Genomic DNA, 25,360 nt, shown 5'->3' with positions numbered 1-25,360 from the left:
AGGACACTATCAACGGGTGAAAATGGTGTCAATCACGTGAATGGTTTTCCTGCAAGTCTCAGGATACTTTTGGAAAATAGAAAATGAAATCTAATCGAGGGGGAAAATGGCACAAGTAGAGCACAAACTGGTTGGCCCAAATGGCCAATTTCCATGTTAAGAAATTTATTGTTTAAAAATAAAACTCAAAACGGGTTGAGCACTGTCAGTGGGAGTGAAAATATGGTCAATGTTTCGGGTCTGAACACTTCATTGTTCCGGGAAGAACTGTTCAGACCTGAAACATCGACCATTCTTCTCCCACTCATCCAGCTCGACCTGCAGAGTTCCTCGAGCAGAGTGTTTTTTTTTTTGCTCTAGGTTCCAGTATCTGCAATCTTTCATCTGTTTCATAAATTGTGATTCTTTTAACGATAGTTTCTGAATACTTAAATCCAATCCCCATGTGTATTCAAAATTGCTCCAAGTATAATCACAACTTTCCACTGCACTGTGTAATTTACCTTTTCCCTCTTTTTTTTCTAGGATTTTTAAAAATTCTCTTTTGTTTTTAAACTCCGAGTTCTGGTGTATATACAACCAATAAAACTTACACGCCAAAGAGTACCCTTGCAAAACAGTAAAAGCCAAAAGGGCACCATGCCAAACAGAGTTGCAGATTAATCACTCTTCATTCCAATCTGTTCCACAACAAGCTTGCTGCAAAGCACATAGGATACCCACACAAGTGCCATCAATCACTGGACGATGAAACAAAAAAAGCCAGAAATTTAGACCAAAAGAGCCAAGGTGACTAGAACCTATTCTGGACAAAGAAAATTAAGTTTCCAACCAAAATAAAATTGATTGCATCCCTAGACCTTAACTACTCAACTAGAAACAAATGCATGGCTCAATCACATTATTTCCTTGTAAAATGAGATGGCAACTTCAAAACAGAAAAGAATAATAGGTTTCATTTCCAAATTACTTTTGATTCAGAGGACTGGAAGATTTAGTGGTTTCCTGTTTCAGCTTGCAAAGTAAAAAGTACAGATACCACATAATTAGTCCAGGCCTTTTTCCACAGCAGTTTTCAATCTGTTCTAAAAATGACAACATAATCTAACCCTCTTTAATATGATTCAATTAAGATACAAGACTGCTCGCTTCAGAAAAGTCATGCAAAATATTCTCAAATACCCACAAATATCACAATATTCATGCTTAAAATAAGCCACCATTGTAATTGTAAATTTTGAATCTGTTCTGACAGACATACTTTGTCAGACTTTATGATGCACAAATATTGAGAAATATTCATACTATACAAAGCACTTTCAAAGCCTTTGGACATTTCTTTCCCTGTTAGTGTCACATCAAGAGCAACATTTTTAATGTTTTTAGTGGGTTTGCACGTTGCTCTTTCAAAAGGGACCAAAAAAATGGTCAAAATTAATACACAAACTCAGCAGGCATGCAGTATCCATACAAAGTAAAGGGTAACCAGCGTTTCAGGCCTGGGTCCTTCGCCAAGTATATTTCCTATGGATGTGACTGGCTGAGTTTCTCCACTGCATTTGCATATTGCACTTGACCCCAACGTCCACTGACTTTCTTGTTCAATTCCCAAAAGGCGGGTGCCATGGAGGAATTTGAAGGGAGACCTTTAAGGAAAGAATTCCTCAGAATGGGCTCTCGATAACTGAATGCAGGACTGCCGATGAGGAGGTGGACTCCATTGAATCAAGATCTTTTGACACAGTTAGCATTCCAATGCTCCTTTCAGGACCTAATGGGTGCCCCTACTATATTTAGAAGTTGACAGATTTCTTGCGACTCCTGCTTGTGTCCCTGAACAGTGTGCCAGTTCAGCAGCGGAAGATCGTCAGGCGAACTGAATAAAGTCTTTGGTATAAGCTATGAACATGCAGATGACCAAACTTCCACCCTCCACAATTTGTCGCTTGCCAAAAAGGTAAACTTGAAGATGTTTTCGCTGTAAGAAGGAAACGGGAACAACAGTACATGCAATTTGGGCATGTGAGAAAGTGAAAAAGTTTTGGGAAGATCTAAATCAGGTGTTAAATAAAATCACAAAAAGCAACATACGAAAGAATCCAGAGATCTTTATTCTAAGTAATATAAAAAGTAAAGAGCCAGGCCTCAATTTGGATGAAGCACAAGAAAGATTTATTATGATAGCCTTAGCTGTAGCAAAAAAATTTATAATGCCAGCATGGAAATCAGAAGAGAGCCTGAGAATACAGCAATGGTTTATAGAAATAAATAAATGTCCTTTCCTTTCCTTTGGCTTGGCTTCGCGGACGAAGATTTATGGGGGGTAATGTCCACGTCAGCTGCAGGCTTATTTGTGGCTGACAAGTCCAATGCGGGACAGGCAGAAACGGTTGCAGCGGTTGCAAGGGAAAATTGGTTGGTTGTGGTGTTAGGTTTTTCCTCCTTTGTCTTTTGTCAGTGAGGTGGGCTCTGCGGTCTTCTTCAAAGGAGGTTGCTGCCCGCCGAACTGTGAGGTGCCAAGATGAACGGTTTGAGGCGATATCAGAATAACATATAATTTAAAAAATAACATCACAGTATTCGAACAAATTTGAGAACCGGAACACAAGAGAGGGCCTACCGCGGATCCCCACCCCCTAAAATGATAAAATGAGAAGACAAAATTAACTGATCCAGTGTGTAAAGTAGATGACATGATTTTCTTGTTTATTTTCAATGTGTGTGACAACATTGTTTAATGGGTTTATTGTATTTTACATATTGAATGTTAGTGGGTAGGGAAGGGGGGGGGGAAGGAGGGAGGGAAGGGAGTGGGGGGAATCTGGGTATATTCAAGAGGGAAATGTTTGTGTGTATTTTGGTTAATATGGTTCATGGTGTGAAAAATAAATTAAAAAAAAAAGACCAGACAGAAAGTGAAAGCCACTTGATGCCCTCATACAGACTATTTGAAGCAACTTTCCACACCCATACAGCGTGTAAAACTAAATTAGCTGGAACATCACATATATAATCGCAATTACAGTAATGCCTTCCTTTGTACTACTCTGATCCTGTAAAGAGATTTTGGCAGAAACCATCTCAGAACACTTTATTCTTATCTACTCTCCGGACTATAGATACAGGTGTGGTCTCATCAAGGTGCTTAAAGTTGATGAGAAGAATTGAAAGAGTACGGTGGCGGGCGGGGAGGGGGGGGGGGAACCTTTTACTATGTATGGGCCAGATGTTGAATGGCAGGCCACACTGAATTTTTGGCAGCAGCGAACTGGGGGGTAGAGAATGCGGGCACTGGACAGGGAGGGGTAGTGGCGGATATCCAGTTCACAGGGCTTTGTGCCAGATAAATTTGGATTGCGGGCCAGATCATAGGTTATCCACTCCTGGAGAAGAGCGAGCAAAATCATTTCCTCTGCAGGATTCCAGGAATGGGTGTAGAATCACAACCTCACTGCTAGGGTTTCCAAGGATGTCTTCATTCGGGAACAATCTTTAAAAAACTGCTGAAGCATTTGGTGGGGAGATTTTTAAATAAAAAAATTAACAATTTAAATTGATACATTGGTATTCAAGTGTAATAAAAGGTTTCAAGCCAAGGAGGTAAATAGAATTAAGAACTAGTCACCGCCTAATTAAATATTGCAACAGGGCTGGCCCACTTCATCCTAAATTACTATTTTTAAAGTGATATATTTGGTATTTCACAAAGAAAATAAAACAATTTAGCAATAACAGCTCATAGGTAATGATGCAAGCTGCTATTCGTGAATTCTAACTTGACCCAAGGCAACATGGCAGCAGGAACAACTGGAACATATTTTAAAATTACAGGTATCAATTGCTTCACTAAGTTAATGTAATAATCACAATTACTTACATAATTGCTGCACTGGTTGCGAAAATAACTGGATCAAATATAGTTCTGACACATTCATGACCTAACTCATTCCAAAAAAATTTGCATCAACTATTGTATTAACTGAACTGGTTGAAAAACGATTAATGGCAGTTTTTGTCGCAGGTTCTATTCCAGCTCCCAATATGGAAAGTGATTTAAATATAGAATATATTACAAAGATGCAATAGAGCAATTATTCAAATGCAGAGTGGAAACTAAAAGTAGATCTTACAAAGAGAATGCTAATTGGCATATGAAGAAGTGGTTAGAGAATTCAGAATAGTGCCGAGATTAGAGACAAACTGCCCTCAGGTAACTGAGCAAATTGTAAACCCATTTCCACCTTATAAATTCACAAGAATATTTTCTTGATGCCTCGACAATTAAACCCAAGGATGAAGCAACTAGTGTCACAGTTAGTTCAATCTGTAACTCACGGATCACAGAATATGAATCAAGGACTTACAGGAAAAACCTGTTCACATCTGAGACTTCCCTAAAAAGCAGGTCTTGTAGCATTGTGTAAATTTGGAAGAATATGCAAATGCATTTTCACATCTGATTAAAATGACAATTCTGCCAAATTTTTCAATATTTCCTGGGAAACGAAATGAATGATGAGGTGACATCAACGTGATGTCAAAGCATGGCGTCTGCCATCGATGTCAGTCACGTAGAGATCCCAACGTAATGGGGTCGGAGGTTATCATGCCTGGAAAAGTAACTGTACAGAGATTTTTAATTACACGGGGTCACGACATCTGCTCACGAAACAAACTCCATCACTGCACCTTAGTGCATGCGACAATAGACTTGAACCTGATTTTAAAAAAAACCTTCTTCCAGCTTCCAGCTAATTGACCACATTGTGCAATGCATCTTGGTCTTTCTCAACTATGTGGGCATTAAAGTTGGAAAAAAAAATTCTTTACTCTCACTCCACCCTCCATAACATAAATTAATGTATTTTATTCCATACCTTTGGGTTTCGATTTGTGAATATCATGAAGACTATCTTCAGTTACCCTAATGCCCTCAATGTCAGAGACTGCTGGATAATTAAATTGTCTGGGAGATTTGTGTCAACACTCACAGAGTTAACACACACCAAGCCGGCATTCAACAGCATCATGGGCCTGTCACTTGTGAACACACGTGGATCAGGTTTACACAGTGAGGCGCCTCTGCACAGGCCTGCAGAAAGGATGGTTGCGGAACACAATGGTGGTTGGGCTTGAAAAAAAATAAACAGAAGATCTGCACCTGCCCACAGTGAACTGGCAAGTAAACAAGCCAAAAGGGGGTTCTCAGAACTCCAGGCTGGGGCAAATCCAGGGAAGTCCCTTTTAAATTTCACCACCAAAAGCACAATTGGGTTCACTGCCCAACAAGGTGAGTGTTGTGGTTAGCTCAATGCTATTACAGCACCAGTTACCTGGGTTCAAATACAGCACTGCCTGTAAGGAGTTTGTACGTTCTCCCAGTGTCTGCCTGGGTGCTCAGGTTTCCACTCACATTCCAAAGTTGTATGAGGTTGGTAGGTTAATTAGACACATGGGTGTATTTGGGTAGCAGGGGCTCATGGGCTGGAAGAGCCTGGAACCGGGTTATGCCTCTAAGCTAAACCAGCGCACTTCGGAACAGCCTCCCGATAACCAGCACGGATCAGAAAATGACTCGATCCTCCTAGGAGTGCAGTAGAGATGCGGATCAGCGTTGGTACATCCACACATTAATATGGAAAACCACCAATCTTTACAAACTCAGTCCATGATTGGAAGTTCCAAACTTGTGTGGCCATAGACATGAATGTCAGTGTGGCCATATTCCATTCTGGAAAAGGGTAATTTCACATGGGCAATGTCAGGGCACAGATCTTTTTGTTTTAAGCACTAATGCTTGCGTTTATAATCGAAATAACCAACAATGTGATTATATTAAGAAATTGTGCAAATTATCTCAAGTTGCTGAAACTACAATGGATTCCCAGCGAGAAATGGCATTCCTGACCGATGTAGTTCATTTCATCAGTGGTTATACGTGCACAGCATCAGCACTCCACACCACATCCAAAGCACTGTGCCCATATCCCATATGTCAAGGCACAAAGTGCAGCCTCTTGGGGTTCAATTCCCAGGAATTTCCGTGGGTCAGTAGAGTTAATAGAACCTCAGTCAGTCAATGAGATAACATCGATGAGTTACCACTAACCGCCTTAAAGTTGCACAGACTCATTAGGGTCACCTCAAGATCTGTTGGTGAACAAATTGCAGATGACTAATGACTTCATTTCCAGCTCCAATTAAGGAGAGGTTTTTTTTAAATTACAATTTTGCATACAAAAGTACTAACACTACCCAGTTCAAACATTTCCGTGTTAAAAGCTTTATCAATCATCTATTCTGGGGCTGAAGAAAATCCTGCTCTTCACATCTTCTTTGGCTTGGCTTCGCGGACGAAGATTTATGGAGGGGTAAAGTCCACGTCAGCTGCAGGCTCGTTTGTGGCTGACAAGTCCAATGCGGGACAGGCAGACACGGTTGCAGCGGTTGCAAGGGAAAATTGGTGGGTTGGGGTTGGGTGTTGGGTTTTTCCTCCTTTGTTTTTTGTCAGTGAGGTGGGTTCTGCAGTCTTCTCCAAAGGAGGTTGCTGCCCGCCGAACTGTGAGGCGCCAAGATGCACGGTTTGAGGTGATATCAGCCCACTGGCGGTGGTCAATGTGGCAGACACCAAGAGATTTCTTTAGGCAGTCCTTGTACCTCTTCTTTGGTGCACCTCTGTCATGGTGGCCAGTAGAGAGCTCGCCATATAACACGATCTTGGGAAGGCGATGGTCCTCCATTCTGGAGACGTGACCTACCCAGCGCAGTTGGATCTTCAGCAGCGTGGATTTGATGCTGTCGGCCTCTGCCATCTCGAGTACTTTGATGTTAGGGATGAAGTCACTCCAATGAATGTTGAGGATGGAGCGGAGACAACGTTGGTGGAAGCGTTCTTGGAGGCGTAGGTGATGCCGGTAGAGGACCATGATTCGGAGCCGAACAGGAGTGTGGGTATGACAATAGCTCTGTATACGCTAATCTTTGTTGTAAATGAATATTGAGTATGGCATGAGAAGTGAGCTCAAGTGAAATTTAGAATTTTAAGGACAGAATACAGAGTTAACAGTGCAACAGGAGTGGACTAATTTACCAAGGTAGCATTCAACAAGTAAGGTTTGCTTGCATTTTCTTAATCAAGATAGAAAGGGTGCAGAAAAGGTGAGTCTCGAAGGGCTCAAGCTATAAGGAAAGACTGAATAGGCTGGGAGTTTTTTTTGCACCCCCCCCCTCTCACTCCCACAGTTCAAAGGAAGTAGTAAGGCATCTTTAAAGAGGCAATGGACAAAGTAAATAGTCATAGTCATTTTCCCAAGGTAGGTATAGTCTAAACTTGGGGAAAAGATAGAAGGTGATGGGGAAAAGACTTAAAGAGGAGCTGAGGCATTTTTTCCCATATGGATGGTGGTGGTTATGTGGAACAAGTTGTCAAACAGAACTGGTTAAATAGATAATCCTACAACATAGAAACGGTCTCTTCATCCCAACTCGCCCTTGCTATAGAAGTTTTATGAGTCTAGGACCGTCTCAAATAAAACATCAGCCATATAGTGCAAGACTTTCAAGGGCTGAAGGCACATTAGAAGCAACACTTTCAAATATGTCCTACCAGATCTCCTCTGGTACTGCTCATAGGTAGGTTGGGATCTGAGGAATGGTTGTGCCATTTAACAACTAATCAGTCTTTTGCAGTTGAGGTCAATGCTCAACTAGTTAATAATTGCAATTGGCTATAAGTTACTCAGGTCAATTCAGAGGTTAGTAAGTTGCTCAGAAATTTCAGTTATTGGGTAATATCTTTCTTTATTTTTATTAAGATTACACTCTAACAAAGCAAACCCAACTCAGAATTTTCTACTCTTTAGTGTGTTTGCGTGTGTGTATGTATGTATACACAAGGAAGTCTGCATGTTGTTGAGGTGGGGTGGGGGGGAGGTGTGGGAAGGAAGGGGGAGAAATTGATTGCCAGCTGCTTTTGGCAAGGAGCAGGTGGTATAAGAAGTTGGGGGGGGGGGGGGGGTGGTGGGAAAGAAAGAAAGCCTTTTACTCCACGAATCTTCATTTGCCAAAATGTTTTACATTTATGGAGGCAGCCTCTCGGCCCAGTCTCCATCCAGACTGCTATATCGAAGACACATTCAAGTATCTTGGCTAACCCAAACTTCCTTTCTCCCCCATCCCATGCTGTGCACAGATCTACAAGGAACTTCCAAGCCAACAACATGAAATCGCTGATCTTCACTAGAACAGGCACCAACTCCAAGAACAACTCCACTGCCACGTTTACTTCATTGAAAGCAGAAGGTGGAAAGCAAGGACTTCTCAAATTAGGACGCAGATTCAAAATCTGATAGGAATAGCCTACTACGCCAGCTCACTATCAGAGTTAAACATATCCATTTTAGTTTAATGGATAATACTCTTGCACAGGTTGTAAATGCTTAGATTAACCGGTCACATCATGAAGACCAGTAAACAGTTCCTCTACACTACCTTATGTAATCACATGCTAGTGTTGTGCACACCTTTAAAGAATGTTTGTATTTATGCAAAATAACATCGGATGCAGGGCACCTGCATTCTCTACATTAGCCACTGTATGAACAGCTAAAGTTACATGAGTTGGGCAGAAACAATCACACCTACTCTTACATTGGATAATGTTCAATCTTGTACAAGAGTGGATCTTGGCTTCTTGTTGGTAATTTCAGTAATATTACCCGGTGCATTGTTCACAGTTTATTGGAGATTGTATCCTGTTTTTTAAGGGGGAAAGATATTGTTTCATTTAGTGCATTATTCCTCTCCTAAGGGGAAGCAATACTCCTTAAAGCAGCAAAATGTAATAAGGCTGTTTTCCTTCGGTCAACTGGAGACTTAATGCCCTTAGCAGAACCTTGGCGTAATTAGAAATCGGATTTTCTTTCCTTCCATAATGCTGCGGAAGTCAAGTGGGAAATATTTTTTTGCTGTTGAGCAGTTTTTTTTTTAATATTTGAAAATAATAACTCTTGCCTTAGCTTAATTTTAAAATCTAAACGCATCTACAAACTCGTGCAGCTTTTGAGGAAAGTTCACTGTCTAGCTAATTCCTGGAAATCCCAGCTCTCCTGTGTCAAGGTGAGAGGACCAAATAGGAAGTGAATGCCCCTCCATGCATTTTAAAAAAATATATACAGTATATAGAGCAGAAAAATGCCACTTGGTCAATAACAATAGATGCAGCTCAAATTTGAAATAGACATCCATGGACTGAATTTTCACAGTCGTGCGATTTGTGAGCACATCCCATAATCTCAAATGGTTTAACACTAAATGTAACAACCACCAACGATCTGGCTTCCAACAAATGAAAACTCAAGACAAATACTGTATTCTACTTCTCTGATATAATTAGTCAATATCCAATAAACTGCCTATGAAATTGGTCATGCTTCACCGAATCCAAAATTGATTTACCGTGTCACACATTTCATAACTGGTTTTGCAAGCACAACAAGTTGAACCTTGTGAACCAGCTGAGACAAAGACTTATTTGTACATTTTGCAAATACGCATTGATATTTCTGGGTCACCCATTCATTTCTTAAACATTTTAACCTATTTTAAATTGTTATGTAGAGAGGAATGGGGGAGGGGGGGGAGAAACAAGAGCACTCTCCAATAAAATTTAACACATCTACGAAAATGCGGCTTTTGATGATCTTTAATGTACAGATGCTCCTCGACTTACAATGGGGCCACATTCCAACCAACCCATCATAAATGAAAAATCACGTCGATGAAGAATACTATACGAGACCTACTGAACATCATGGCCAGGCCTACCTTAAACATGCTCAGAACACTTACCGTAGTCTACAGCTGAGCAAAATCAACCAACACAAAGCCAAAATTTAAAAAAAAAAATGCTTTCAACACAGTATCGGTTGTTTACAGTTGATGGTGAGCATGGTTAAGTGGATGCTGCGGCTTGCTGCCATTGCCCAGCATCGGGAGAGAGTATTGTACAGCATATCGCAAGCGTGGGAACAGACTGAAATTCAAAATTCAAAGTACAGAATCAACCAAATGCGTATCGCTATTGTAACTTAGAAAAAGCGCAAGTCGAGGAGCATCTGTATATGGTAAACATACCCCCTCTGAAAATCAAATGCTACAAAATCCTTGTAAACTTTGGATGTGTCCCCTCAGGGACTACATGTACAACTGTTTTTCTCATGGGCAACACAAGTTAATAATGCAGACCTGTGCTGTTCATGGATATAAACTAGCTAAAGCCATTAACCTCCCCCAACTCATTACCAGAATAGGTAACAATGATGTTTTCAAAGACACGATCAAACCTTTAATACTGTTCTGAAAAAAAATGCATACACCACAAACATCACTTACTATAAAGCACAAGTAATCAGATTTCACAAGATGAATTAAATATTTTTATTCCCTATTTACTATAACATTTTAAAAAAACTGAAAAGTGACATTTTTCCACGTTGTGAAAACATAATTTTATTATTTTAAACCTGGTTATTTAAAAACTTCAACTTTTTAAAAAATATATTATTTAAAACTACATTCCCACCAGGGAGGGCAAGTCAATGAACACACAAGTATTATTTTAGGCATGTTACTGTAAATTAGAACGAAAGGGCAGGATGGCTTGAAAATAAATACCAGTGATTTATCCACAATATGCACAAGTTCATTCAATTCCTTCTTCAGTGCAAGATGCCAAAAGATTTGGTTAAAAACCGGAGCTGTGCCCCCGTAGACAACTGCCAAACGTTATATTGCATTACATGTGACAGTTGACATAGCAAAAGCAAAGGGATAAATGTTGGTAAAATCATGGCCAAAGAGGTAAGAGAGAAAGCGAGACAGACAGTCGCAGATTGAGATGGATAACATTTTTGATACTGACTGATGATCATATAATACCGGAAAAATCAAACATTTTATAAGGATGACCTCACATTTATTGAAACTTGCACGTCTAATAACATTAAACTTGCAGTTCTAAAGAAGAACATCAACATAAATGTCATAACAGTTGAAAATAGCCAATGCCAAACTACAAGCCATTAAATCCCACCAGAGACTCAGCGACATCAATGAGAATATGCACATCTGTTCAGTATCAAGTAAACCCACAATTGAATCAAAAGATAATAGGAATAAAGGACTTGCAAATTAGAATTTTGAGGTCATATAGAAAACAATGTAAATAAAATAATTACCAAGGTCAGCCTTTTCTTTTAACACATCCTTGAAACTGAGGCCACTGTTGAGGGTGCAATGTCTGTAGTGATGCAAGGTTTCCTTTTGTCCATTGATCCTCAGCTCCTTTCTCTTTGAGGGTTTCAGTGACACAGCCCCGAGGCCTCGTGTCCACGTGCTGAAATCTGAGGACGTCCATTTCATCAGGTCATCCAGCTTCACGACTACTTTCTCTGAAACAGCTACAACTTCATCCTATAAACAGTACCAGAAAATTTAGAGAAGTAACAGTAAGACCTTGCTGATCTTTGACAGTGCAGTGGCTTCCTTTAGATTTCAGGCAAATGAGTTCTCAATTTACGTGATCAACATAATCACAACTATAATATTCTACTATTCAATATTAATTCTATTGATGACTGAATAACATTTCTTAAGTTATTATCTAACGGTATCATTAGAGAGAAATGTGGAATCAAAATTCACAGCAGGCCATTCATCAGGTTTGTCCCTAGAAAAATTAGTCACACTGCCTTGTTCTTTCTCAAAAGTCTCACACTCTTTCTTTTCTAACTATTTGTTCCCTTTTTGAAATTACTATTCAGTTTAGTTACACCACTCTTTGAGGCAATACATCCCAGATCATCAAAATTTACTGCATTTGTTAAAGCAAAAAAAAGTTGTTTCATCTCTTCAATGGCTGTCACCCCAATTATATTAAACCTGTGCCTGCTTGTTACCAACACTCCTATATTATTTCCCGGCTGACAGAAAGTAGAGATAGCCTGCTATCAGATACATGCAAGCAGAATCTGTAATCAACCATTCAAAATTTTACCAGAACAGCCCAGGTGACTTTCCTTCTAATCTTTCTCCATTCCCTGGAAAGCCTCTAAATGTTCACAACATGATTAACCACAGGTAAAAGAAACTTCTGGTACATAATCTATTGACACATCCCAGTTGGCTACAATTCTATATTTATCAATTGTGTTGGGCTTTTCCTTCTGCATTACCTGTTTTCTAAGTATGTTTCTTCAGAGGAAAAATGAGGTCAGCAAAACTGAAAAGAGGAACAGTTCCAAATGAATATTCTACTCATTGCTTGGAAGCATCGTCAGAAGGACAAAATTCTATCAGCTGACTTTTAAAAATATTTCAAATGCAATCACTCACATCAAGACAACACAACTAAGGTTGTATGGATATTAATTGCATTAACACCAACTGTTATTAGGGTAAGTTTCATTAATAAAATGATCAAAAATGTTTTTAAAACAAGGGTACCAAAATAAGTTAACGATCCCAAATGTTCTGCACTGACTTGTTATTTTTGTTTCAGCCCCTGAAATCCTTTCTTGCCTTGTGACTTGATTCCTTTCTTTTGGGCAACATAAATCATTTTCAGTAAATTTTTAACATGCCTCCATGATTATAGCACTGAGTTGGAAAAACATTGAAAGGAACATACTCAACATTTGAATTTGCCGTTGAAATAATCAAATTTATTTTAACCACAATTTGTGCGCTGCTGCCACAAAAGGAAAAAAAATGTTAAGATGCATCTGTACCAATCCACTTTCAATTTCACAGCTTCCTCCAATTCTTCCCTTCCCCCTCTCCAAATAATCTACATTCTCATTCCAAGAAATATAAAGTTGGAAATTATGTAAATTATATGAAACCTTTCACCATTTAAAAAAAAGTTAAAGCTCCAAGTACACGGCTGTTGATAATGAAACAATAGTTGCATTAATTTGTGAAAACTGTTGCCTCCTTTATAAAGTTCAAATGCAGGAAACAAACAGAGGCATTTTACAACTTTCATAATCCCTTTTGAATCTTCTGTTCTTGGGTGATTTGTATGAATTCTCTTTTACACTTACTGCCTTGATGAACACATCTGTTCACTGTGGAACCAGTAATGCTGTAACATGAGAACGTGAAAACAATCACTTCCCAAAGTTCATCAAATTAACTTTAATGCCCGAATTTCCAGATGCTTGCCCAAATACGATTTAGGACTATATTAAAAAAAACCCACCTAACTGAAAAGTATCTGATGTCTAAAAATCAGGGCTCATTTCCCCCCATAATTACCTAGTTGTTTATACAAAATTCTAAAGTCCTCAGATACAAAACGTTGAGACAAAAATAACAGGGCCTATAGATTTATTAGTGGCTGTAAATTATTAGGTTGAACCAATTGCTTGGTATAACAGACTTTGTAAGAGGAGACTTTTTTTTAAAAAAGTCACTAAACAATACTTATTTTGTAGTGAAAACATTCAATATTCATCATTAAAAACAATGAAGTAATTATTTAGCACAATTTATAAATTTCAAGCAATATTACAGGAAATTGTCACAAAATACAAGTAAACCATGTCATAAAATGTTGCTTCCAGTTTGCAGTGAAATTGTATGCAATCATCCATATAATAATCTTAGTTAATGTGTGGTTTGGTCTGTTCAACCCTTTGATAAAACAGCGACCAAAAGAAAGAAAATCTGTCATGCTGAGAATGTTTCAGTCTGTTGCCTCATAAGGTCAAAGAAAGAATTCCTCAGGTCAAAACAGATTAGTACACCTGCTTTGCTGTCTATTGAATTACTGACCTCGCAACATGAGAAATGATGCCTAATAGGAATAAGAAAACCCTTTTGTAAAGTGGCCATCTAGTAATTCATGTTTTGGCTTTTTAAAAAAAAAGGAGACCTGCAGATCTTCAATTTTATTCATGTTCGAAATTCAATCAACAAAATGCTCAAATGAAGGAATGTTATAAATCTAAATCAACATTTAGATTTCAACACCTATTATATTACAATAAAAGCACAAATGACAAATATGCATTGGGAACGGTAAAGTGTAGCATTCACCCTATGAATGAAGCTAAAACAAACTCGTCCCCACAAGTGACTTATTTGACTGCAATAAAGTCATAATTATGTGTCCTCACACCTAATTGTACATTTTTCTGAAAAATTTTATGTTTTAAATAAAGAAAATGGTAAAAATGTAAAAACATACAATAAACAAACATTAAAATATATTTATTGCTCCACTTTCTTTCAACATCCACTGTTCCAGTGCAGGGACCAGTGCACACAGTGGGCTGCTGGCGACTCGAGGCAAGGAACCTACGGAAACTGGGGGCTGCTGGAGACTGCTGTCGGGAGACTCGTGCCGGGCTGAGGACTGCTGGAGACTGGCTGGAGGAGTACCAGGTATCGGAACTGGGTTGTGAGGTGGTGCCGAGGGCGTGAACGTGTCAGAGGTTCAGATCTGGAGCTCGGGTCGCCAATAGTTTGGACTAGACTCTGGGTGGCTGCAGAAGCACTGGAAGCGAATCTATGGGCACTCAGTGACTCTGGGGGTGGGGGGCTCTCTTTTGCTTCTCTCTCTCTCTCCGACTGCAAGTCAGACTGTAGGAACTGTAAGAGGCGCTTTTTGCCTTGTTGCAGGCAAAAAGGAATTTCACGTAATACGACACTGTTTTATTACTACGACAATAAATTGAATCTTGATCTCTTCAGGCAGCACCATTATCAACTATTCAAATTACAGGTTGAGTACCCCTTATCCGAAATGATCGGGACCAGAAGAATTTCAGATTTTTTTTGATTTTGGAACAACAATGGCAGGCTTTTTGATCCCCCCCTCCCCCCCACCAATTCCATTGTCCTGCTCCCTCCCAAAGCCTATCACCAGCCCCCACACTGATCCCACTGCCCCGCTCTTAGGCTTATCAAGATAATTAAGATTTAAATAAGTGAGGTCGTGTGTGGAACTTTCCACTTGTGACGTCATGTGCCAGCACTCAAAAAGTTTCGGATTTCGGATAAGGGGTGCTCGACCTGTATTTCAATATCCACCTTAAAGTATGGCTCCACTTCAAAAACAGTCTGAAATTGTGATAGGCACCTGTATACTAGCAAGTCATACTTTTTTCATGCTGGACAGTGAATGGTAGTGCACCATTCAGCCGAATGAGACATCGGCACCAAATCTGCTCCTGCTTTCACTCAAACATAGCAGAGTGAACATTGGCCTAAGTGCCCAAAAAGATTGTTTCCTCTCTAGCCCAGTGATCAAGGTCAGTAACCTTCCACGTCCAAATGGCTGATTTACCACAGGCCAAGAGAAACAATTCAGGAATAATTACATTGCACACAGATGTACTGCTCCTATGAATTTTCTCATTGGGTCATTGCAAAGCTACCACAGCAGTTCCAATCATGATATAAAGTACATGAGCCCATCAGGCAATAAAACGAGCTCTTCCCCCTGCACATATCTAAATTTCAAGTCAGTTCTATTGTGTGCACTTCTAGATTCAAGATTCAATTTACTGTCACTGTAATAACAGTGTCAAATTACACAGAATTGCTTTTGCCTGCTGTAAGGCAGACAGATTCGCCATTGGCAGAAATTACCTGAAGAGCCTCTTCTGGTCACCCAGCTAACAGAAATGCAGTAAAAGGTGCAGAAAAGTTTCACAAGGCAGCTGGGAGTTAGATGGAGAGGCTGGATAAGGTGGAAGGTTTTTCCATGGAGTGTCGGAGACTGGGAGAGCTACAACATCAACATAAATAGTCATAGACTTTTTCTCCAGAGTTGGGAGGAATTTAAAATGAATTTAAATTTGAATTCAAATCATGGATTTGAGGTGAAAGGGGAAAAATGTAAGAGATCCTAGAGGCAACTTTTTCCACGTAAAGGACAGCAGGTGTGCGGTACGAGCTGTGAGAGGAAGTGGTGAATTTGAGTACAATAACATTTAAAAGGCATTGTGACAGGAACATTGACAGGAAAGAGGATAGAAACAGACACAAAACTGAGGCAAATGGACAACCTGCTGGAGGAACTTAGCAGGTCAGGAGGCCTCAATGTTGGGGTAGGGGGGGGGAAGAAAGAATAGTCGACAATTCTGTTTGGAACCCTTCGTTCCAGCCAAAAACACTGACAATTCTTTTCTCATCCTCCCCCACCCCACCCCCCCCGCCCCCAACTGATGCTACTTGAGTCCTCCAACAGATTATTTCTTGCTCCAAATTCCAGTACCTTCAGTCTCTTGTATGTCTCCAGCTGAGGTCGACAACTTGGTCGGAATGGACAAATTCCGAAGGGCCTGTTTCTGTGCGTCAAAAATCTCTAAACCACTGCAATTGCAACTTAGATTCATTGTGCTCTCTGAAGTTCAGCCATACTAGAACAGGACAGATGTACAATATTATCCTTATTCATCCTGAGTTCCTGGTGTTTTTGATTTAGGATTTTTACTTGGCCTCTTCTAAACCTCCAGCACAAGGCTTCTCAAAGCAGGGGCTCGAGGAGTTCAAAATGAGTTGATGCCTGCCGAAATGGAGAAGGCCCATGGATTTCTCAGTCCTAGCAAAGATTCCGGGCTTCCAAACCGTTAACTTTTTCTCACTTCACGGCTATTGCACGTCCTGCCAAGTCTTTCCAGGTGTTTTCCGTTTTTATCTCAGAATTCCAGCATCTGCGGTTTTATTTTCATGTTTAATGTTTATCTTTAGTATTTGTGTCACATAACTCCTTGTTTATGACCCATTTTCATCAGCTCAACAAGACTGATAAGGCTGCCTCAACTAAAGCCACTCACTCCCACTGCATTTTGCCCTTTTCATTTACAAGGAATTAAAAACTGAGATTGAAAATCTTACACGGATCACCAACTCGAAACATGTCATAATGCTGAACTTACTCTGGCTCGATGTCTGAGTTTTTGAACTGATATTAGACAAAATGTTGCACTCTTAAACGAGCAATGTGTAACCTTTGAAACTTAGTCATTTCATAGTTATTAAAGTCAGCTTTAAAAAGTAATTAGAACCCAACTATCGAACTGAATCACTTGAAGAGTATTTGGTGACTACAATCTAATTTAGAGAAATCAGCAGATGCTTGGCATTGATGTTTTAGTTCCCCTCATTCATTCCATCACCCCTCCCCCCCCAACAACATCACTTCTTTATCTGAACAATCATTTAAGCTTTTTCCCTGAAAGCCAGCTTTTAGACCTCTTTAAATTACCCATGCCCGCAGCAGTATTTTTAAACAAATGGTAAATTTCATTCCACTGTATTTATTTTGCTGATTCTTTTCCAAAGCCAACTTATAGTCATAAAATATTACGACACTGCTCTCCAGTTTTAAATTTACATCATTTATTCCTCTCCTACATTATATTTAAAAATTGTATAAACATATCTTTAGTGACTGACCCACTTAAAAATCAGCTTTGCCATGCTGGCTCTGTTCCTTGCTGAATTTGAATTTTGAAGTAGACAAGTGACTCTTGGGGGGGGGGGGGGAAAGGATATTGCTGTTTTCCTATTACTATATTCAAAACAGATGACATTATTCAAATAATTGGCACATAAAATGAAAAAGCCCATGATGCTCTCGGTATCAGAACAGTGCTTGTGAACATAAGAAATGCAAAACTTGGGGAAAAAAATGTTGCCAAAAATATACTGCAGCAAATTTTGCCGATTTGCATAATTGTATTCATTATATCTGATCCCCCTGGGGAGTGAGACATTAATATACTGTACAGTGAAGATGAACTACAATTTATTCAGCTTTACTGGAATAGTTTGCCATTATTAATGTTGCATATTTATGCCAAATTTAATATGCAGGCACAATTACCATCTTATGATTCACAGCGCAGCAACAAAAAGGTGGGTTAGTTAAAAGAAGGTCATTGTTTTGCAACAAATAGTCTTTCAAAAAATTGGTCTGGAAAGCACCAGACAATTGCAATCTATTAGATAATCTTACTGGGTCCATTCATCCCCTAATGCCTGTGCCAGCACTTACTTATTCATTAGATTGCCCTCTCTTTCGCAACGTCACCCTTTTTTTTGGTTTTTCCAAGCATGCCTTGTCAAAATTAATCAGCTTCCGTTCCATATTGTCAGTTCATTTGTTCCAGATTATCCTTCTGGGAATAAATATATTTATTCTCTGCTCTTCAGTTTTGAGTCAATATACCGATTTCCCAAATTTCAGGTCTTCGCCACACTTTCTTTTTTAAAAATAAAAATTCTCATGCCATCTTTGCGAGATCTCATGTTCGTGTTGTTACAGATTTTATTATGGTTGAAAGTTTCGTGGGAGTGCAATGTCTGGTTTGTTTCCCATCTTCCCCCCCACCCCCAAGTTTAACTTCTCCCCCCCCCCCAAGTTTAACTTCTCCCCCCCCCCAAGTTTAACTTCTCCCCCCCCCCCAAGTTTAACTTCTCCCCCCCCCCCAAGTTTAACTTCTCTCCCCCCCCCCCAAGTTTAACTCGGATTTCCAGGATAGCTTGAAATCATCAATGAAGTTAGGATCAAAATGGGAAGATACAATTTCCTACTGAGAGTATCTCACAACATACAAAGCAGATACTTGTCCACAGTGTGCAACATACGTCATAGGACCACTGTGACACATTGACCCACTGCATTCCAAATCTGCCGGCGCCTTTTCAAGGGGAATCCATCTACTGGCATTGGAGGAAAATGGGTCACCATTTCAGGTTATTGAGTCAACAACATTTGGGCAGCTGACAACTTTGGAAATGAACATTTCTCAAATAATCGACTTCCTCGGGGATTCGAAAGAGAGAAATTCGGACGAAATGAGAGGCCAAATTAACTTGCCACCCCCATTCCCTCGGTCACCTCCAGAAGGATCCAAGGCGAGGACCCTCGTGCGAACACGGCAACCCCTCTCAATGGGGGAACCACCGCGTTCACCCATTCAGGAGGCGCTCGGCGCGAGTCTCTGGGCTCCCGGCCAAGACTCCGGCTCAGGGTGTGCGCGCTTGGGGCGGTGACTCCGGCTCATGAATGAAGGGAAATGACATCAGCCGCTGTGAAGTCAGGCGGCATCTGGAAACTCCAACCTGCTCTGCCCCCTCGCCGCGTTTCTGGAGAGGAGCACAAGGCATTGGCATCAGTTCAGCCTGTCCGTGAGCGTCAGCTCGCAGCACCTTCAACAGATGATACTGAGGTTTCCCGGGCGATGCTAACTGGAAGTGACACTCTTTGGTCTTCGACTCCGAGATCAGAAATAGCTCTGTTAACCGCAATACAAAAGAACACTGCATTTCTGCAGAATACCCACAGATGTGTTCAACTAGCGTTTTCTATATTAAAAAAATCACAATACGCCTTCCTGCAATTTAGCTGAATAAATTGATCAACCAGCAGGTTCGTGTTGCGAGAACTCTGCACCACCATTCAGCGCAGAAATATTGCAAACAAATATCATTCAATTGTAGCATTTGCCACCCTGCAATAATAAGCTAATCGCTTTCAGCTGCTTCACGGGGAGGGGGGGGGGGTGAAGCCCTACGGATCTGTTTCGTTATTTATTGTCCCCCCCCCCCCCTGATCACTAAACCGAGTCAATTATTAAAAGCAGGAGGGGGTGGGAAGAAGAAGAACCGAACTCTGGATAAAGTGTTTTTTTTTGTTGTTAGCAGGTAAACAATGATTTTAGGAATGATCGATCCGCAGAGAAACGAGGAGGCAGGTCGAACACAACCCCAGAATGGATAGCTCGTTGCAAGAGGAATGTGGTTACAAGTTTTCTTTCCCTAATGTGTTGGGAATGAAAAGCAATAAGGAGGGGATTAGCTACTTCTAAACCTGTTGCAAGATATGAAAAGGTCATTTGACACGCCACTCTTTCAGAATGCACAATCAACTCCGGCGTGCAGGCTGTTTTCACAAGCCCAACTCTAGTGTTTACAGCCTATTCGCTCTCGCCCCTACCGGGATACGGTAAAATGCAGCTTCAACGCCGGATCATTTACACGTCACGTTCAACCAGCGCTTCCAACGCGTAACTGTTCATTGATTTTTTTTTTTTACACACACATCACGACTAAATTACAGAGCAGCAACGCCGCGCAGACCAATCCAGTCTCCCAACTGTCCTTCTAATGTATTTATATGGTAACCGAATCGGATTTCAGGGTTTTTTTTAAATTAAAAAAAGTTATTTAAAGATTTGCGTCATTGCATGGAAAATTGTGTGAGGCTAATTTCCTTGGCACACTAGATATTTTCTCTCTCTCTCTCTCTCTCATCTGAATGTGCTGTTTGGATGTTTACATGGAAAGAATCAGTTTTCATTACACACTGTAAAAACGTCACATGCTGACACTCAAAGGAGGACTGGCCGCATCACATCTCTTGTGCACAGACAACGAGCTGTGTTCTTTCTACCTGTCCCTTTTTCACCCGGTTACACGCCTTCGTGGAATAGCTTTGATCTCATCCCATTTCGTAATTTCCGCCCTTTAGTCAATGCTAAATATTTTTAATCACAGAGTTTCTCTTTCCCGCCCCCCCCCCCCCCGCAGCCTAAGAGAAACAGCTTAACATTACCCAACCGAACTACCGGGGTGGGTGGGGGGATGCAAATATCCATCGCCTTTGCTTTTACGCTATGCAGATTCTATAGACGTTCCCATTTGCTCTAAAATTCACATAAACGACAAAGTGCACGGCTCGTATTTTCATATTCCAAGGCAGAGACACACAATATCACAGAGTCAATTAAGAATAACAAAACGAATTCAAACAAGAAAGTGGGGGGGTCATCACCTCTCCGTGGCCGATCGACCTCCCTTCGGGTGTATCTTCAGGGAGAAAGTAGAGTTTGGAACTCGACAAAAGTTGCTTGTTGTTTCTCTCTTCCCACAACAGCTGGAGTTCTGCTATGCAAATCGGAGCTCCTGGCTTACATCTTACAAAGAAAAAGTCTCCGAGGGAGAGGATTCTTGGTCTGCCTTCAAGACTGAATTTGAAAGCTTTGTAGAAAATGTAGGCTCCGTGTAAACCGCACGGAGAACCAACCCACTGCGAGGGGGGAAAACATACACAACACAGTTTATAATATATATTAAAAATTGAAACATTGGGGAAATTGACAGGAAGGGGATTTTTTTCTTAATCTTTAAAAAAAAACAATCAAAATATGCTGGGAACAATTTCTGATGAAATTTAGGTCAGCTTTTTAAAAAAAATATTGTTAAACCTTTACGCCTTATTCGCAAGTAAATTGAAGTCAGGCGGAGGTCGGAGTGTCGTAGTCGGTGGAGGGGTTTGGAGGACAGTGTGAGAATAATAGCAGAAAGCAGTTTAATACCTTGATTGAGTCCGTCTCCATATCGCCCTTCTCAATTGATTGAAGTCTACATTCTCCTCCAAAGTTGGCTTGAATGAATGTGCGAGGTCCTAGCAGCTCCAAGAATATTTCATGAGAAGGTGATAGAGATGGTGCAATATGAAATTCATTTCTCTGCCCCCATGCAGGTCTATTGTGGCAACAGCCTGCACCTAATTATTGCCCCTCCCTCCAAGTTTTGAGACCTCCTCCCCAAACTGCACCAAATTCCTGGAAGTCCTATTGTTTTTCTTCTGCAAAGTGATTTGTAACTCTGTCTTGCCAGCCGAAACGCGCTTGGATTGGCAATGCCCGCGGCGATCAGTGAAGTTAGAAATACAACCAAGGCCGGGGGCAGGAGCAGGCGACTGCGCAGAGTGCCCTTTGCCCAGTGGCGAGCAGGTTTGGGAGCGGGGTTCATTTTTCGCCACGGTTTTTGTGAGCACCAGGGTCTACCGCCCTGCCAGGACCTGCGGCATGACGTCAGCGTGTGTATCAAGGAGAAGATTTCCTGCAGCGGCCGCGGACGCGCCCGTGTCAGGCCGGGCGGGCGCGCGCGCCGCTGGCAGAAAAGGGGGACGGGGACGATCTGGGCCAGTCTCAAGTCCACGTGCACCAAACCGCGCGGCTCGGGTCTGGGAACTGACGGCGGCGGGGTCGCGCACCCCTTTTTTTTGGCATGGCTCTTGCAATGGATAGAAGTCGCAGATGGGAGTCGCGGCTGTGGCCGCTCCAGGGTTCATGTGCTGCGGTGACACCTTTTGCTCTGCCTTAAAGTTCGGGGTGGTGGGGGGGGAGCCGCTGCTCAGGTATATATTTTGAATGGCATCGCCGCGGACGATGCCAGAGGTGGGACCTGTGCCTTGCAAGGTGCAGGGCAGCGCCGGGGGTGCATTTTTTTCTTTATTGCATGGCATAGCTCCGGACGGTACCGATCAGTGCACGGGGTCGGGGGTTGGAAGAAAAGTTAACCTGGAAAGTTAAGTCTCAGATCGCGACCAAAATCTTTGCCCATTGCTTGGGAGTTGGTTTCCCTGCCTGCTTTTTTAAAAATATTCACGGCTGTGAAAGTCTGCTGCGCGCAATGGATTTGCGTAACCCTGATTCGATGCAGAACTCGGTTAATAATTAATTATTTTCCCTCTGCGGCGACGGCAAGTTTGGAAAAACAAGGAGTCGGACGAGCACGGATGATGTCCCTTCAGTAGTGAAGTGCGTGACACTGTGTATTTGCGGCGTGGTACAATAACTGCAGTAAAACATTTCGGCGCCTGCAGCTCGTTGATGTTGCAGTCTGCTAGTATCCAGTACAGGTAGCCGATCTGAACGGAAAGGATCATGCATTTTCTCTCAAGCCTCCACCAAAGCTGGTTATTTTAATGTCGCACCTTTTAAAATAAAATGCTCGATCCGGAGAGTGAAAACAGCGCGGGTTATTTTAAAGTGATTGCAGAGAACAAATTAAGAGATGACCTTCAAACTTGTGCATGTCGTTTTTTTTTCAGGTGGGCGGGGAAATTTCCAATACTCTTGAACTTGCACAAACACAGTAATAATCACAGCTCGGTGCAGAGATTAGATCCGTTCTGGGCGAGTTTAGACAGTAAGGGGGCGGTAATGAGAAGTTTATTTAAACTTTAAAGGATCCAATTTCAAACATTACACGAAAAGGCTCCTGAGAAATTCGACACATTCACCTAAAATGTTCAATTGGAGGGAGGGAGGGGGAGGGAGGGAAAGCTCTCAGGAAAGAAAAAGGATCGAGAATTCCAAGTCGTGCTCGTCTGTGGGTTGATTCCCTTGAGCTTCGTGCGAAAGTAACATTTTTGTTACGGTCCAGGCAACCCGGGGCCGGGAAACTTTAAAAAAAATAAAAGAAGTTTTTAAATATGATCGGGCCGGAAAAAATATTGACACTTTGAAATCTTTCCAAATGGAAATCGTTCAAGCGAAAGTAAGTCATGGTCAACATCACTCGATGACGAAGGCACCGAAACTCGAAAACAATCAGTGGATTATTGGAATCGCATGAAATAAACAGGGTATTTAGATGCTGGTTATTTTTAGTCAACTCGGTGTGTGATGCAACTTGGTACTTATCTGGGGCGGAATTTACCCGCAATTGAATTGGATTTGAACCGCTGTTCAAACTTCAAAAGGCACGTCTTCTCAGCAAATGTGCAAACAATTCCGAAGTGTCCCTGCGACCTGTGATGTGCAGTTTTCCCAATGGGTTTCAGCGCACTTCGTGGGCGTCGCGGAGAACCTGTTAGGGATTTCAAAACGTTCTTTAACATCGTTTATTTTTTTCCCATCGTTCATTGAGTTTTTTATATATATTAAAATCTTGAGTTAGTTTACACTTCCAGCCCATTTTAATGTTGTCATCAATTTTATTCCAGCGTTGAAAATTACTTCTCCAAACGTTTAAACTGGGCAGAGGATAGTTGGCGAGCCTGGCGTAGACTTGTGTTCATGTTCAATATCGATGGAATCAGGTTCCAGCTTCGAGAGGAGCTCCCCTACATCTTGCAGCTGATTCATGTAAAATGTGCGCTTTCTGCTCACGGACTTCCTTTTAGTCGGGCATTGATTTGAAATTCCTTATTACCCCTGAGAAGATGGCCTTTTGGAAGTGTCGCCTTGCATCCAAGTTAATATTCACAGCCAGAACAATGAGCATGGATATTGTTATGTCAGCGATGCCTGGTCACAAGGTAGTTCTGGCTGCCATGCAATAGGTGGCACCCATTTTCAGTTCCCAGATGGTACTTTTGACTGGCACCACCTTGTAAAAACCTTGTTATCTTACTTACAGGCTTTCCTTTGGAAATCTGTGCGAGTTCGAAACACAATGAACCACGATTGATCTATTTGAATTGTCGATTTATCTGACCCGAATTATAAATGAAAATCAAAGATTGAAATGCAAAAGGCCAGAGGGATGGAAAATGAGGACCAGGGAAGATGGTGGGAACTAAGCAATGAAATTTTCCTGACAAAGGGCCCAGGCCCAAAATGTTGGTTTCCATTTTTTCCCTATGGATAAAGCCTGACCAGCTGAGTTTCTCCAGAGGGTTTGCAAACTGCGATGAAATGCTCAAGTCCTGTATGAGTGTAGGAAGCAGCACCAATGCAGTTGTTGATGACAAATATCAGAGGCTCTGTTACTTTTCCTCTGGCGGAGGATTCCAGGAACAGGAGTCACAATATCTGAATAAGGAGTCGGTTAATTAAGACAAAGGAAGAGAGAATTTTCAGTGCCAGTGATCTGGGTTCGAATCTGGTGCTGTTTGTAAGATTTCCCCAGGGCTCCAGTTTCTTCTCACTCTCCAAAAACATACAGGGTTGGCAGGTTAATTGGTGAAATTGGGCGGTACGGGTTTCAATGGCTGCAACCAGCTTCCACGGTGTTGTAAATCAATACATTCATTCATTTCATCCCGTGTTGTTATTTAATCGCTCCTGACTTCCAATCTATTGCTTTTGTTTTCTCTCCACCATTTCCTCTGCGCATCCCTAACTTTTTCTCAACTCTGAACCAAGGCTGTTGACGCAAAATGTGGAGTCTTTCTCCTTCTGCAGCATGCTTGACCTGTTGTGTTATTTCTTTAATTGTATGCCGAACCACCTCTCATTACATGGGCTCACTTAGACCTCTGGCCTGCTGCAATTATCAAGTCTCCTTTATGAATTATGATGGAGAGTTTTTAACCTGAAACATTAACCCACTTTCTCTTTCAACAAATGTTGCCTCACCTGATAAGTATTCCCAGCAGTTGCTGTTTTATTTATGCTGCATTCATTAACGTATTCTGTCCATCTTGAGTAGTTTATGTATTACCTCCTTTGAAGAAGACCACAGAGCCCACCTCACTGACAAAAGGCAAAGGAGGAAAAACCCAACACCCAACCCCAACCAACCAATTTTCCCCTGCAACCGCTGC

The 25,360-nt window shown here is 41.3% G+C and overlaps 1 protein-coding gene and 1 long non-coding RNA gene across 8 annotated transcripts in view; one reads left to right on the top strand and one right to left on the bottom strand.

The window, feature by feature from the left end:
* The window catches only part of arid5b (AT-rich interaction domain 5B), a 137,355-nt gene extending 115,555 nt beyond the window's left edge, over positions 1–21,800 (bottom strand). For 2 of the 7 annotated variants that reach the window (XM_069900744.1, XM_069900746.1), the window contains exons 1-3: positions 21,396–21,800; positions 20,852–21,106; positions 11,238–11,472 (exon numbers count right to left, since the gene is read on the bottom strand). In XM_069900744.1, the coding sequence (XP_069756845.1) occupies positions 11,238–11,472; positions 20,852–21,106; positions 21,396–21,416 (511 nt within the window). In that variant the 5' untranslated portion in view covers positions 21,417–21,800. Of the gene's footprint in view, positions 1–11,237; positions 11,473–18,916; positions 19,062–20,014; positions 20,069–20,851; positions 21,107–21,395 lie in introns of those variants that run through there. The other 5 variants (XM_069900745.1, XM_069900748.1, XM_069900747.1 and 2 more) reach the window with 5 other exon arrangements.
* Positions 21,801–21,919: 119 nt separating this feature from the next.
* Positions 21,920–24,854, top strand: LOC138744489 (uncharacterized). Its single transcript, XR_011345570.1, has 2 exons — positions 21,920–22,625; positions 23,816–24,854. It is a non-coding gene; the product is annotated as an uncharacterized lncRNA (long non-coding RNA).
* Positions 24,855–25,360: the final 506 nt, after the last annotated feature.

This window comes from Narcine bancroftii, chromosome 10 (genome assembly GCF_036971445.1).
Source record: "Narcine bancroftii isolate sNarBan1 chromosome 10, sNarBan1.hap1, whole genome shotgun sequence".
NCBI classification, from domain to species: Eukaryota; Metazoa; Chordata; class Chondrichthyes; order Torpediniformes; family Narcinidae; genus Narcine; species Narcine bancroftii.
Note: the sequence above shows the minus strand (reverse complement) of the source record. Positions and strands in the feature narration are given on the sequence as shown.